At 52.8% G+C, this 12,896-nt stretch overlaps 5 protein-coding genes across 5 annotated transcripts; 1 reads left to right on the top strand and 4 right to left on the bottom strand.

The window, feature by feature from the left end:
- Nucleotides 1-190: 190 nt before the first annotated feature.
- Nucleotides 191-2,647, bottom strand: SETTUDRAFT_118945 (uncharacterized protein; the record flags this gene model as incomplete). The annotated part of the gene is made up of 2 exons (XM_008030233.1): nucleotides 2,357-2,647; nucleotides 191-2,305 (listed from the first exon to the last, which is right to left on the bottom strand). Coding segments are annotated over exons 1-2 (2,307 nt in total), but the record flags the coding sequence as incomplete, so codon positions are not given.
- A 326-nt stretch (nucleotides 2,648-2,973) lies between these two features.
- Nucleotides 2,974-3,900, top strand: SETTUDRAFT_180119 (uncharacterized protein; the record flags this gene model as incomplete). The annotated part of the gene is made up of 2 exons (XM_008030234.1): nucleotides 2,974-3,073; nucleotides 3,169-3,900. 2 exons carry the CDS (start codon nucleotides 2,974-2,976, stop codon nucleotides 3,822-3,824), a joined length of 756 nt encoding a protein of 251 aa, XP_008028425.1. The 3' UTR covers nucleotides 3,825-3,900.
- Nucleotides 3,901-4,005: 105 nt separating this feature from the next.
- On the bottom strand, nucleotides 4,006-6,393 carry SETTUDRAFT_93493 (uncharacterized protein; the record flags this gene model as incomplete). The annotated part of the gene is made up of 1 exon (XM_008030235.1): nucleotides 4,006-6,393. One exon carries the CDS (start codon nucleotides 6,391-6,393, stop codon nucleotides 4,006-4,008), a length of 2,388 nt encoding a protein of 795 aa, XP_008028426.1.
- A 122-nt stretch (nucleotides 6,394-6,515) lies between these two features.
- Nucleotides 6,516-10,665, bottom strand: SETTUDRAFT_118950 (uncharacterized protein; the record flags this gene model as incomplete). The annotated part of the gene is made up of 7 exons (XM_008030236.1): nucleotides 6,516-7,098; nucleotides 7,148-7,821; nucleotides 7,867-8,241; nucleotides 8,293-10,329; nucleotides 10,380-10,500; nucleotides 10,550-10,590; nucleotides 10,639-10,665. The coding sequence occupies 7 exons, from the start codon at nucleotides 10,663-10,665 to the stop codon at nucleotides 6,837-6,839; spliced, it is 3,537 nt and encodes a 1,178-aa protein (XP_008028427.1). The 3' UTR covers nucleotides 6,516-6,836.
- Nucleotides 10,666-11,277: 612 nt separating this feature from the next.
- On the bottom strand, nucleotides 11,278-12,254 carry SETTUDRAFT_66479 (uncharacterized protein; the record flags this gene model as incomplete). The annotated part of the gene is made up of 2 exons (XM_008030006.1): nucleotides 11,278-11,906; nucleotides 11,960-12,254. Coding segments are annotated over 2 exons (924 nt in total), but the record flags the coding sequence as incomplete, so codon positions are not given.
- Between the last annotated feature and the right edge of the window lie 642 nt (nucleotides 12,255-12,896).

Raw genomic sequence — 12,896 nt, forward strand, 5'->3', positions numbered from 1 at the left:
ACAAAGTTCATCCACGTGTCCGCCTCATGGCACGGAAGAAGCGACAAACGAAAAGAGAAAAGAGAAAAAAAAACGGAGAATTCGCATCTTTTCAACACAGCCAATCTATAAAATCATGATGCGTAAAAGAAAGAAAAAAAAAGTAAAAGAAAAAGACTAGACTAAACTAGACCTAAAATCAATATCTCACACCCCTCTTCTGACTGGGACTGTCAACCCAACTGCCCCTATACCCGCCCTCTTCATCGTCATCATAATCCTGATCCACATCCGCGAGATCAATGCCCGTAACACCATCTGGATCATCGTCATCGGCATACTCCTCATCGGCATCAGTGCTGTTTCTCCTGCCCTCGGGGCTCCAAACAGGGCTCGTAGCGATTCTCGGGCGAGACTTGAAGACATGGTCGTAATCGGTCTCGTCGCTGAACAGCTGGTCGGTGCCGTCTATATTTTCGTGGTCAAGGTGGTCTGTCGAGTCGCGGGGGTGGGGGGATTCCAATTGGTTTACGGGGTAGAGGCTTTGGCGGGAGGTGCTGCTTTTGCGTTGTGTGGGCTTCTTGGGCCGTGGGAGAGACTGTGTGGCGGTCATGCTGAGGCGGGTGCGTTCGAGGAGCGTGGCGTGGCGCGTTGTGGTATCATCGTCGCTGGCCGAGGGGAGGGGAGGCGGTGCCATTGTGGGGAGGGGATCGGGGGATTCGGCAACGGGAGAGAAGGATGTGCTGTGCGACATTGTCATGCGTGTTCGTTCTAGCAGGGACAGGGACATGCGTGGCTGGGGCTTTTTGACTGGAGACGGAGTTGCATTGCCGATGGAGTCAATGATTTGGTCGGCCATGGCTTCTTCGGCATCGAAGACGGGTGGTGCAAAGGTTAGGATTAGTGGTTTGGGTGGGGACTCTGGTGATCGTTTGGGTGAAGGCGAGGCTTTTTGTACGGTCAGAGTAACGGTAGGCTCAGGGCTATCGACATTGGACGTTCCGTTGGTACGAATTGAAGTAGGCGGCGTACGCTCTCGTGTTAGTCCATTTTCGTAACGAGTCTCTACTGGCGATGCCACGTGACCGGGTCTTGGTGGTGTGCTGCGACGTGTAGAAGACTGACCAATCAATGTCGCCTCGGAATCGATGGGAGTGGACCCTGCTGATACATGCTGTGGCGGCCGAGACAGGGTAGGCACTTTATGCAGGGAATTTGGTCTGGACAGATGTTTGGGTTTTGGAGGAACCACTGGGCTGGTTGGTGACCCTGGTAGCGAGTCTGATAGGGTCATTTTCCTCCTTGGAACAGGCGACTGGGTATCTTTTGCTGGAGATGTACGTCGTCGCGGCATGATGGTGGATATGGGACCTGTCTTGTTGGTTCCCGCACATGATAACTCGGTCTCCATATCAGATAAGATGTCACGGTACTCTGCTCGCAGTTCCGGACGTTTGATGGCCGCATCCTCCACCTTCTCCTTTGAAGACGGTAGCTGATATTGAGAGTGGGCGTCGAATTTGAGCTCCTGGATGGGCACGGCACTCTTCGCATTCGCTGGTTTCTCTGTACCCGCAGCATCGCTCTGCAGTTCATCATGAAAGGCTTTCCATTTCTGCAGTCGCTCTTGCTGCTCTCGCACCCTCGACTGTAGATTCTCTAGCAGCCCAGTCTCTGGTGCAACGTCTTCGAGTTTTCGATCATTCTCAACCATGTGCCAGACCTTGTCGAAGCGGCTGCTTAGGAACGCATCCTCTGCTTGGACACCATCGCCATGTAGCATGACATCGAGCCATTTTTGGTTGCCTATCCAGTTGTCCTTCAATTGCCTCTTGACCACATCCGCCTCCTTCTGTGTCACTGCGGGCTTCTTCGCCCGGGGGGTATCCTTGCACTTGCGTATCCGGCTGTTGATATCTTCGGCCTTTTTGTCCAATAGCCCCTCAAACTCCAAGTATTTTCTTCTTTTTTCTTCTTTCTTTTTCAGCACATTGAGTAGCGCCGCCTTGTGTGCAATGGCGAGAGGAAGCAATGATCGCTGTTGGTCGGGCGAGAGTATTGGGGCCGTTGCTAGCCTCCTTGCAACGGCAGCATCCCGAGCCCCGCCATCGCGTGCTGCAAGTACTTTTTTCAGGACGGCGTTGGAGAATATGGCCATAACCTCGTAGAATTTGTCCCCCTTGCACTCGTCTAGCATGGTCTTCCTAAGGACAGCCTCTCTTCCCAGGACGCCATTCTTCTTCAAGTCGTTGAGGCATCGGAACAGCGCAGCACGGAGGTTCAACGATTGGAGGGGCTCGAGAGGCGGAAAAAAGGGCTGGAGCTTCTGCAGTCGTGTTAGAGACGAAGGCTACGTGTACTGCACATTTGAAGATACCTGTGCTGTCTCGTTGGGATCCCATATCTCGAACAGACGGAACAAGGCCCACTCGGTCCCGGCAATCCGCTGACGCTGATCCGCATTCTTCGCCGAGAAAGTTTGCACGGTGATGTCTGGCCAGTCCTGCCGTTGGCCAAAGTCCAGCAGTCGGAGATTGGTCACGAAGAGCCTGATATCCGATGCCGGCATGGGGTTCAATTGTTGAGGTTTGACATTGTTTGTTTTGACTGACGTGGTGCGCACATGTCCGCTGGTCGTCGTGGTCGTCGTGGTCGTAGCGGTGGAAGAGGCCGAGTTAGAGCGAGACATGCTTGTGACCGCTGACAACACATCGACGCAACTGCTCTTGCAAAAGAGTCGTGGGGAGCGTGGCGCATGTGCATGCGTGGTGTTGCGGTGTGACAGCAGACCCCTGCTCTGTTTGCCAAGCCGGGTCCTACTTATCGATAGTCGCGTTCGCGCCGCCAGACCCTGGTTTGCTGTTTCCCATCCTTCTTTATCTTCTGCTTTCCCGCCACTCCAGACGTTCCTCACGCTTCACCCTTCGCCTGCGTATTTCACCAGCCGCTTCAAAGCCTCAGTCTTCCAATTTGGTAGGCTGCCACACCGACATCATGACCATGGACGGATCAACCCAGACCAATGGCGCAGAGCGCAATGCCGACAGACTCGAGCCAAAGGATGTGCAAAAGGAACAGTGGACAGTTGAGAGTGGTATGTCATGAACAACAAGCAATGGCTCGTCCGTATGCGAAACCCTCTTTCTACTTGTACCCTTATCCTCGTGCCTTACTGACACCTGCTCGCAGTCTTGGCCGATATCAAACCCCGCAATGCCGAACACACCGACTCGCCCGTTCCGTTCTTCCACCTCCTCGAGCGCCTCAAGACGACCAAGCGCGCAGGATGGCGCCGTTTTGGCATCTCTGACTGCGAATCGATTGCCGACCACATGTACCGCATGAGCATTCTCACCCTGATGGCGCCCTCGTCGCTCAGCTCCCAACTTGACATTCTCAAATGCTGTCGCATGGCTGTTATCCACGACATGGCTGAAGCGCTGGTCGGAGACATAACACCAGTAGATGACGTGACCAAGGAGGAGAAGAGCCGGCGAGAGACCGAAGCCATGGACTACATCTGCACGAACCTGTTGGGCCAGTTCAACGGAGGCTTGAATGGAAAAGATGTCCGCGAAATCTGGCAAGAGTACGAAGACAGCAAGACACCCGAGTCACTCTTCGTCCATGACATTGACAAGATTGAACTTTTGGTCCAGATGATAGAATATGAGCGAAAGTACGAATGCGAGAAGGATCTGGGCGAGTTCACATGGGTCGCAGGGCGCATCAAGAGCGACGAGGTCATGGCGTGGGCAAAGCAGATATTCCGCGAGAGGCAACAAATGTGGAAGGAAGCAGGCAAGACGCCGACATGGAGGGCAAACACCGAGCCTGAGGACTAGGCTCGCCGATCAAATGAATTCAAGATGGCCTTTGCACGAAGTTATGACCACGATGCATGTAGTAGAGTAGACAAACTATGGGGGTAGAATATTACTTCAATGGCACTGATAATTCATCTGCCACGTCCATACGCGGGTATCAAGACTAACATTACATCCTCCCAGCCCGTGCCTACTTACCTTACGGACTAGACAAACTAACCAATCTCCTTTTCTTTGCCTCCCTCGCCAGCGGTCCCCCGATCCCCGGCGACATGGCCAAATTCGCTCCCACAGCCGCTTCTCCTTCACCACCACTGCTAGCATACTCTCCACTTCCACTCAGCACCGCCTTCCACGCATCCGGCTTCACGTCTGACCTCGCATACTCGCCCCCTCTAATCTTGTCTCCACTCCTCCTCCCATGCCAGTAGCACAGCCCTTTGCCCACACCCACGTACTTTTCTTGCAAGGGGCACAAGGGGCTGTTCGGCAGATGTTCAGGAACCAGCCATTCGAACTTGCGGCGCTCTTCCTCTTCCTGTCTCGCCAGCGCCGCAACAGTGCGCGCGTCGCGGTGACGGGCGCCCCGCTCGTGGTTCACACGGTACCATCCGTCGTGGCCGAGCATAGGGTCGGAATTTGCAGCAAACGAGGGGCTCAGCGGGGGTTTGACGCCTAGGTAGCTGATGCTGCTTGTGCGATTGTTGGTGTGGTGTTGTTTGTCTGGGGCGAAGAAGCAGGAAGTGAGGCTGTTCATTGTGGCGCTGCTTTTGAGCGGCCCTTCAGGTCCTTCTTCTTCTTCGTCGTCATCATTATCGAGATTCACAAGGTCGGTGGAGAGACTCATGAGGAGTGCGTCCGAGTCCCAGTGCCCTTCGGAACTCGATGTTGGTCTGTTGCGTGAACTTCGCATGCCGCTGCTTTGGAAGTCGAAGAGGAAATCGGCGAGCTTGCCTTTGACTTCGCCGTTGGTGTCGAAGATGGGGGGCGTGGGGACACGATTGAGTCCCGGGGGAATGAATGCAGGGGGAGCCTGCATGTGTGATAGGGATGTGGATGCATGGTGGTCTGGTTTACCGCGACTAGCTGGGTGATGTGAAAGTGTCTTTTGTCTAGATTTTTCAAAGACAACCTGGTCGGCAAGGCGATTTGAGCGTTTAAAGGGATTGATGGATAGGCGCCTTACTCGAGATTCTGGTCTAGAAGGCGGAGGTGTGTCTTCACTAGACGCTGTGTTTCTCCATTTCCACCGAGAAGCTCGCGTCTTCTTTGTTTCCTGTGCCATTTGCTGTAATTGTACCTTGCTATGGGCCTGTGCTCCCTCATCCGGTACTTTCCAATTACCATCCGGCGTATGTGGTGCAGTCGAGTCACTTGCACTCGTATTGCTGTAGTTACTCCGTCCACTGTGCGATCTTCCTGTGCGTTGATGACTCATATAACGCCGTTCTCTCACTTTTAGAGGTGGGAGTTCAAGCGTTGGTGACTGTGAGGAGAACATTGCGTCGTTACCAGGCAAGAGACCGCGACCACCATGATTGTCGCTGTTCAGTATTGACATGCTATCCCCAATATAGTCTTCTTCTTTGATGGGCGTGGACTTGACCAGCCAGTCCTGCGCCCGCTTTGGCTGATCGCTGCGAATCCATGGTGTTTTGGGACTTCGTGCGCGAGGAGCCCCAATATTGCCCGCCACATCGACTGGATAGCGACCACGAGCGGGCAAATCTGGCATGTTATCCGGCATTGTCAGACCAAGTTGTACATTCCGACGGGCTCGAAGTCCGCTATTCGTTGCCGGTGACTGCGGGTTCGATGGTGGGGTGGATGTCTCGACAGCTATCGATGGTTCATCAATCACGACAGCTGGCTTTGGTAACTTCTCATGACTGTTGCTCGGTTTGGGCGACGGTGGTGGTGCAAAAGACTGCACACGATCTTTCTTCTGTAGCCTCAAGATGGAATCGTCTTTGGAATCTCGTCTCTGCTGAACTAGCTTGTTCTCTGGCAGATGTAGCACTCTGAGATCCGGTACATGCCTTGCGATGCCCTTTGCAAAAGCGATAATGGAAGACCTCCGATTGTCGTAAGGATGGTAATCGCTCGCGTTCGAAGAGAAAGAGTCGGCTATGCGCATGGCTGTCGACACGCGCGACTCGGTGCTGTCAACATGGCGAAGTTTGTGATTCTGGATATCGTCGGCATCGTCAATTACAGTGGATCGTCTGATGATCTCGTCTAGTGGTGGAGGCGATCTCTGTCGCCCGTACTCCACAGTCATGGGGTGACGGCTTTGCCTTTGGTCTCCAGGCTCCGGTTGTTGCCCCCAGCTGAAGCCTTCACGCCTGTTGACATGCCTTGGGGTAACAGCCTCGTCTTTTCCTGACACGTCGGTTTCAAAAATCTGATCGGCATGCTCTTGGAGCGTTGTGTAATGCCTGATTGGACCCTTTCGAGAGCTCGGGGGCGGTTGGTCTTCGGCGTCGGGGGTAGGTGATGCACTATGGTCGGAGTTGTCAGAAGCAGAACCGGAGCCTGCCGCGATGATATCGGTTGCGTAGGTCGAAGGTTGAGGCGCCGATAGCATTGGCGAGGTGGCAATGAATGCCTGTAGTGGGGGGAAGGGGTGGCGAGTCAGTGCAAGGTTAGGTGTGCATCAAGGGAGAATAATAACAGGCCACGGCCTCGAGTGTATCAATAGGCGTATTGCGAAAGAGAGTGCGAGCTAGATAGGCGGCGCTCGATAATAGGATACACGGTCCTATTATGGCCATGGATGCCCAGTAAACCTGTATCTTGGAGCCCCAAATCGGGAAGGAGAAACAGACGACAAGAGATCTTGACAAGGGAGCAGCCACTCATGCCTCGGATGCGCATACCCAACTGCCCAACCCGGACATTAGTGCCATGTACTAGACTCCACCAACACCATTCCTATGCACTCGTATACAAACAATTATCCAAACAAGTAACTCAGACCATGCACACCGGGTATCAAGCCATGCCTTAATAACACATGATGCTGCAGCCTTATCCCGAAGACCCAGCCGTCGCCTGTACCACACTAGTGCCGTCCACGAAGCGTGTGCGGAAGATGCGATTTGCATTCTGGAACATGCCGTCCTTCAAACTGACGACAATAAATTGCGATCCCTTGAACCTGGTCTTGAAGAGACGGCCAATGTTCTGTGTGTGCGACAGATCAAGCGCGGCATCAACTTCGTCCAGGATGTACATGGGCGCAGGCTTGAACTGAAGAAGAGCCATAATGAGCGAGAGTGCAATGAGAGATCTAGTCATTGTTAGTGAGTTTCAGATGGGCGCAACAAGCCGGTGCATACCTTTGGCCACCACTCAGCTCAGTCAGAGACTGCTTCCACACCTTACCAAGCATAACCTTGACCTCCAAGCCATCAGATATCGTTTTGCCTTCGGGAGGATCGAGCTTTGCGAAACTGCCAGGTAGAAGCTCGTTGAAGATTTGCCCAAAGTCGCGATTGACAATTGTCCATGTCTTGTGTAGCGCCTCCTTCTTGTATTCGTCAAGCTTGAGGATGGTCTCTTCAATCTTTGACTTGTCTCGGACAACCGTCGACATGTTCTTCTTGAGACTGGCTTCCTTCTTCTCGACGCTGTCGATCATGGCCATGACCTTGGGGTTGATCTTGTTCTTCTTCTGCTGGAAACGCTCTTCCAATGACTTGCGCCTAGTCTTCGCGTCCGCCATATTCACACCCTTGAAGTCGTATGGCGTACCGGGTCGACCAAAAAGTTCCGAGTCATTAGCAATGAACTCGTACTCCTTCTCAAGCGCTTTCACGTGACCCGCCGCGCCTTCCTGCTCCTTGTGGAATCTTTCAATCTCGTGACCAAGCTTCTGCTGTTCCAGCCCGCCTTCTGTTATCGACGAGTTCTTCGAGCGGATCGCGTCCTCAAGCGACCGGAGCTCCTCGTCGAAACCAGTCAACTTGGCTTGCTCGTCACTCAATCGGGCTACAGCTATATCGTGCGCATCCTAATACGGTTAGTATCACTTGCGATGGGAAGCCGGAAATATTACCTTGACACGAGACTGTTCAGCCAACAATTCATCGAGCTCTTCTTGTTGCGACTTGAGGTTGGTCTGGACTTCTTCAAGCTGCTCCTGGGCGGCTGCAAGATCGCTTCCACATTGCTCCGAGTCGACCATCGCTTCGCGCATCTGGGTTTGGAGAGGCTTGATCGAGGCATTGTTCTTTACCAGAGCCTTCTTGAGCTTCTCCAACGAAGATTGTAGTTCCGCAAGCTTGCTATCTTTGTTGTTGCTAAACTCGCTCATGTCGCGCTCAATGCGCTTGGCGTCCTTGTTGGCCTCGTCTTGCCTGGCTTTGGCCGCCTTGATATCTTCTTTGAGCTGAGCAATAGTCTGTTTCATCTCTTCAACAGCTTGTATGATCTATGATATGGTTAGTAGAATGGTCAAATCAAGGTCTCACGGGCAACATACCGATGAAGAGGCATTGCTGCCAATCTGTTCCTCAGTAAGCTTGATCTCGTGCCTTTTCAGGTCGAGCTCCTGCTTGGATTTGCGCGCCGCATCCAGCTTCTTCTTCTCCTTCGCCATGGTGGCTTGCAAAGACTGAAGCTGAGCCTCTTGTGAGCTCAGCTCTGTCGTAATCTCGTTGAGCTTTTGTAGAGTGATAAGGACTCCGCTAGACTGAGGCGCGCTACCACCAGACAGCACACCAGCAGGATCGTACGTGTCACCTTGAAGTGTAACGCTCTTCATGCGCACCGCAGGATCGAATGTTACGCGCTTAGCAGTTTCTGCGTCCTCGCAAACAAGGGTGGAACCAAACACATACTCCATTGCGGCGTTGACCTCATGTTCGTATCCGATCAACGATAATGCTAGGTCAACTTTACCTGGCGCAATCTTCTGGGCTGCTCCAATCTTCTCTGCCGATGCTTTAAAGGCAGCAATCTTGTTGAGGGGAATGATTGTAACCCGCTTCTTGAGCCTGCCATTCTCGAGGAGCTGTTTACCAGTTGCGGCAGAGTCAACAACAACGTTGTACAATCGGCCTCCAGCGCAAATTTCGAGAGCAGTGCCTGCCCGGGTATGCTCCTTCTCAAGTGTGAAGAGTTGAGCAACGAGACCCTTGACACGAGACCTGTCAAAGTTCGGGGAGGGATCACTGTAGCTGAAATCAATATTGGCAACTTGTCGCCTCATTGCGTCCGCTTGCTGTCTAAGTTCCCGTATGCGCGCCTGGAGATGTGACTCTTGTTGGTACATGCTAGCTTCTTGAGTCTCATCGTAGCCTAGCTTCGCCAGATCTGCCTCGAGCTTCGCGGCCTGGGATTTCAGGGCTTCAAGATCTTTGAGTAAACCGGAGTTTTGCTCCTTGGCTTTCTTGGCTTTTGGCTCATCTTCTTTGATCTGTTTCTCCAGATGCGATATCCTCAGCTTGCTTTGCTCCTGCTCTGTAGCAGCTGCGCTCGCCCTATTTCTGGCCTCCTGTAGTTGCCCTTGGTAACCGCCCTCCTGACCCTCCTTCGACGCTACACCAGTCTGCAGCGTCTGAAGCAACTCCTCTTTCTTCTCAACCTCTTCTGTCTGCTTTGCTAGCTCAGCATGGGCCGTTTGGTATTTTTCCTGTGCCTTTTCATAAATCTGCTTCTTCTCTTGTAGCAGTTTCTCTAGCTCTTTCACACTCTTCCGAACGCTCTTCTCATGCTCAACCTCTTCGGCCATGCTAGTCTTCTTGAGCTCCAGGTTTGTAGTCAGGCGGACAATCTCGTGAGAATGTGCCTTGACCTCTTCTTCGAGCGCTTGGAACTTTCCACCTTTACGGAGTTCCTTCTCCCGTGTTGCCTTTGTTTGCTTGATGTCTTCTTGCAGATGTTCAATTTCCTTCTTCATACGCACGGTTGACTCTTCAAGGTCCTTTGCCCGTTGCTTCTTCGCCTCAAGGTCTTCTGCTGACTGTTGTAATCTCTCGTTGTACCGTATATAGTCGTGTGCCACGACAAGTTTTGTGAGGCGCTCGAGCTCGCTCTGCGTTTGCTGAAATTCCAAAAAGGCTCGCTTTTCTGTTCGTAGCTTCTCAAGCTTTGGGTCGATTTCGTCTCGTAGCAACTCAGTAATCTCCTGTACCTTCATCTCCTTCTTTGCCATAGTCTTGTAGGCCTTATCTCGCCTGTCCTCGAACATTCGCGTTCCTGCAGCCTCCTCGAGCATGGCCAGGATTTCCTTGGCCTTCATGTTTAGCACCTGCATGACCTTTCCTTGTGCAATCATGAAGTTGGGGTTGTTGATGTTGAGCTGCACAGACTGGAACAAGTTCTGTATACTCTGTTGCTGTGCGCGGTGTCCATTGATGAGGTATTTGCTGGCTCCGCCGAGCACAATCTGGCGGGTCACGGATATCTGCGCATGTTCCTCGAAGCCAACGGGGCTCTTGGTTTTGTCGCTGTTGTCAAACACAATGGTGACGCTCGCCTTGGTAACTCCGGCCTGCCCGCGCTTGTAGATGAGGTCCTGAGGCCTTATTAGCACCCTCTGCATGCTCTGCTGCCTGTTCCACCCACCTGCAAGTTCTGCGCTCGCACAACGCTCAGATTATTGATACCGAGCACGAAGCATATTGAGTCCAGGATATTGGACTTTCCGGATCCGTTGAGTCCCGTAATTGAGTTGAAACTCTCGTCCCTGCGTACAGTGAGCGGTGTAGTCTTGTCTGAGCGGGGTGTAAACACACCAGCCGGAGATGACTGTGCGGACGGCGTACGACTTGTAGCCCTGATATCATGTTAGATTTAATCGCAGGCCTCAGCGGCTGACACTGACGTCGATAACCAGCTCTATGATCCTCATGGTGGCTGCATGTGCTGGTGTTAGTTGCCCGGTGTTTGTTGTGTTTCGCGTGTAAACGGCGCTCGAACCGGGGATGTCCCAAATGAGTTAGCTCTAGACATCTCGCGCTAGCCCCGCTGTCACGTGGCAGCGCGAAATAGCACGCGTTCACTCAGACGGTGCTGGAGACGGGCACAGTCTGCCACGACATGATGACACGACACATACTTTTTACGTTGTTTCACAGCCGTCAATGTCATGGATTGTTCATATATGCCAAGGAAATACGGGCGGAAGTTTCCGCCATGGACAGAACGCTATCATCGCTAATCAACAGAAATCTTACACACTATGCAACTATGCAGCTCGTCCCAGAATGTAATCCGGCTCAGCCTCGACTGGTTCACTTGTTTCAGTGCACGCAGTCTTGGAACAACTCTTTCTGCTTGGTGGTCTCTCTTCCAGTTCTTTCGACTGGGCAGTCGCTTCAGCTTTCCATTCGAAAGCGCTTGCGTCCTTGTCCTCCTGTGACAGTGGAAGCGTCCTAGGAGCACCTCCCAGTTCAACATCGATGGTTTCATCTCTGTCGTCGGACGACCCCTTTTTCAACTTGCCCATCATCTTGGGGCCATATGACCCCAGCTTGCTTGGACGACGGCCACTGCCTGTTCCTTCGTGGTAGTACGAAGCCTTGCGGTCCGTGCCGTACTGCGGGAACCAATAACGGAAGAGACACTTTGTTGCGGGCGCACAGGCTGTCATGATGTGCACGGCAGGCTCCGCGATACTAATGGCGATTCCAATATCCCATGTGCGGTCTTTGTTGGAGGGCGCAAAGCGGTAATAATACACAATGAAGCGTCCGACCGACACGCCTGTCGCAATCCATCCTAAGCTCATGACTGCCACCACGAGGACCTTTGTGCGCCGGTGCATCTGGAGATTCCACACCATGATGGACGGGATTGGAATAATCATGAGATCCATCAAGATTGAAAGACCGCAAGACACCAATATAAATGTGCGCGCTTCAATGCATTTGCCGCCTGGTATGAGATTGCCGTTGGCGTCAATCTTGTCCATGGCAGGCCTAGACCAGGCATAGGCATGAGGAGTACATTGTACCAAATTAACGATGGTCGATCCAACGGAATAGCAGATGTTGAGCCAGGTGACGGTGTATAACAGGAATCGTATGCGACGGCGACCATCCTTCATTCGGAAGAGAAACATGATGATCGATGCTCTGATCAGCCCCATTACTACGGCTATGTCAGCAAAAATCCTGCGACCACCGACGTGGACATATACATACGAGGGTGATAGATCATCTGCACTGTAAAGTTCCAGTGTAACGCGACGAGTTGCTCATGAATCGACTTCTTTGGCACGTCATATACATGATAGCCTGTACCACTCAGAATAACGTACATCCATGTTGCGGTGGTGTCCAATATGAAGAGGACAGCGGCAATGAGAATGAGATAGTCGTCCCAAGCAAAGTTTCGTCCCAGGTAGCGCGACCATACTCTGAGGAAGACGGTCAAGCAAGCAACGACCGCAAACGAACAGATGATCGCAAGCGCCTCAGGCTGTCGACTCTCGACCATCCTGGCAATGGTCCCGTCGCCCGTGGCGAACGATAAAAAAGGTTCCTGGGGTCAAAACTGCTCGGCAGCCGGCAAGGTATGCGGTACCTCCCGGCTCAGTGATGGAGAAGATCGTGGGTCCAGGACGAAATGTCGCAAATGAGAGGTGAGTGCGGAATAGGTGCGCAGGCGGACAAAATTCTCGAGTGATGGACCAGGAGAAAGAAAAGCTGGGGATCCACCTGGGAAGAACCAATGTTCTTTCAGCGCCCGTGGTGCAATATGATGGCGCGATGCTTGGGTCGCTCAGCGCACGCGAAGAGCCGCACCGCCAATGTCTTAAGAATAGAGATAAGCGGGATGCGGTGATGTACACCTCGCCGACGACGTGAGAAACCAAAACGACCAGCCGCTGCTCTAGACTTGGATTCGGCATGCAAGCCCGTTCGGACACCTGAGACATTGGTCAAGACTAAGACTGCCCATGCACGAGATCCCCGGGGAAGCAGTCGATCCTTCCGACTGTTCACCATGATACCGCCATACTTCAACAAGAACTAGGGTGTCGCATCACGCTGGGAACGGGTCATATCGGTCCGAATTCGGGCAGACATGTTCAGTGGCGCTCTGAGCTTTGGTTCTGGCTAATGGAGCGTGGCCTCG

The sequence above is a fragment of the Exserohilum turcica genome (assembly GCF_000359705.1).
Source record: "Exserohilum turcica Et28A unplaced genomic scaffold SETTUscaffold_4, whole genome shotgun sequence".
In the NCBI taxonomy this organism is placed as follows: Eukaryota; Fungi; Ascomycota; class Dothideomycetes; order Pleosporales; family Pleosporaceae; genus Exserohilum; species Exserohilum turcicum.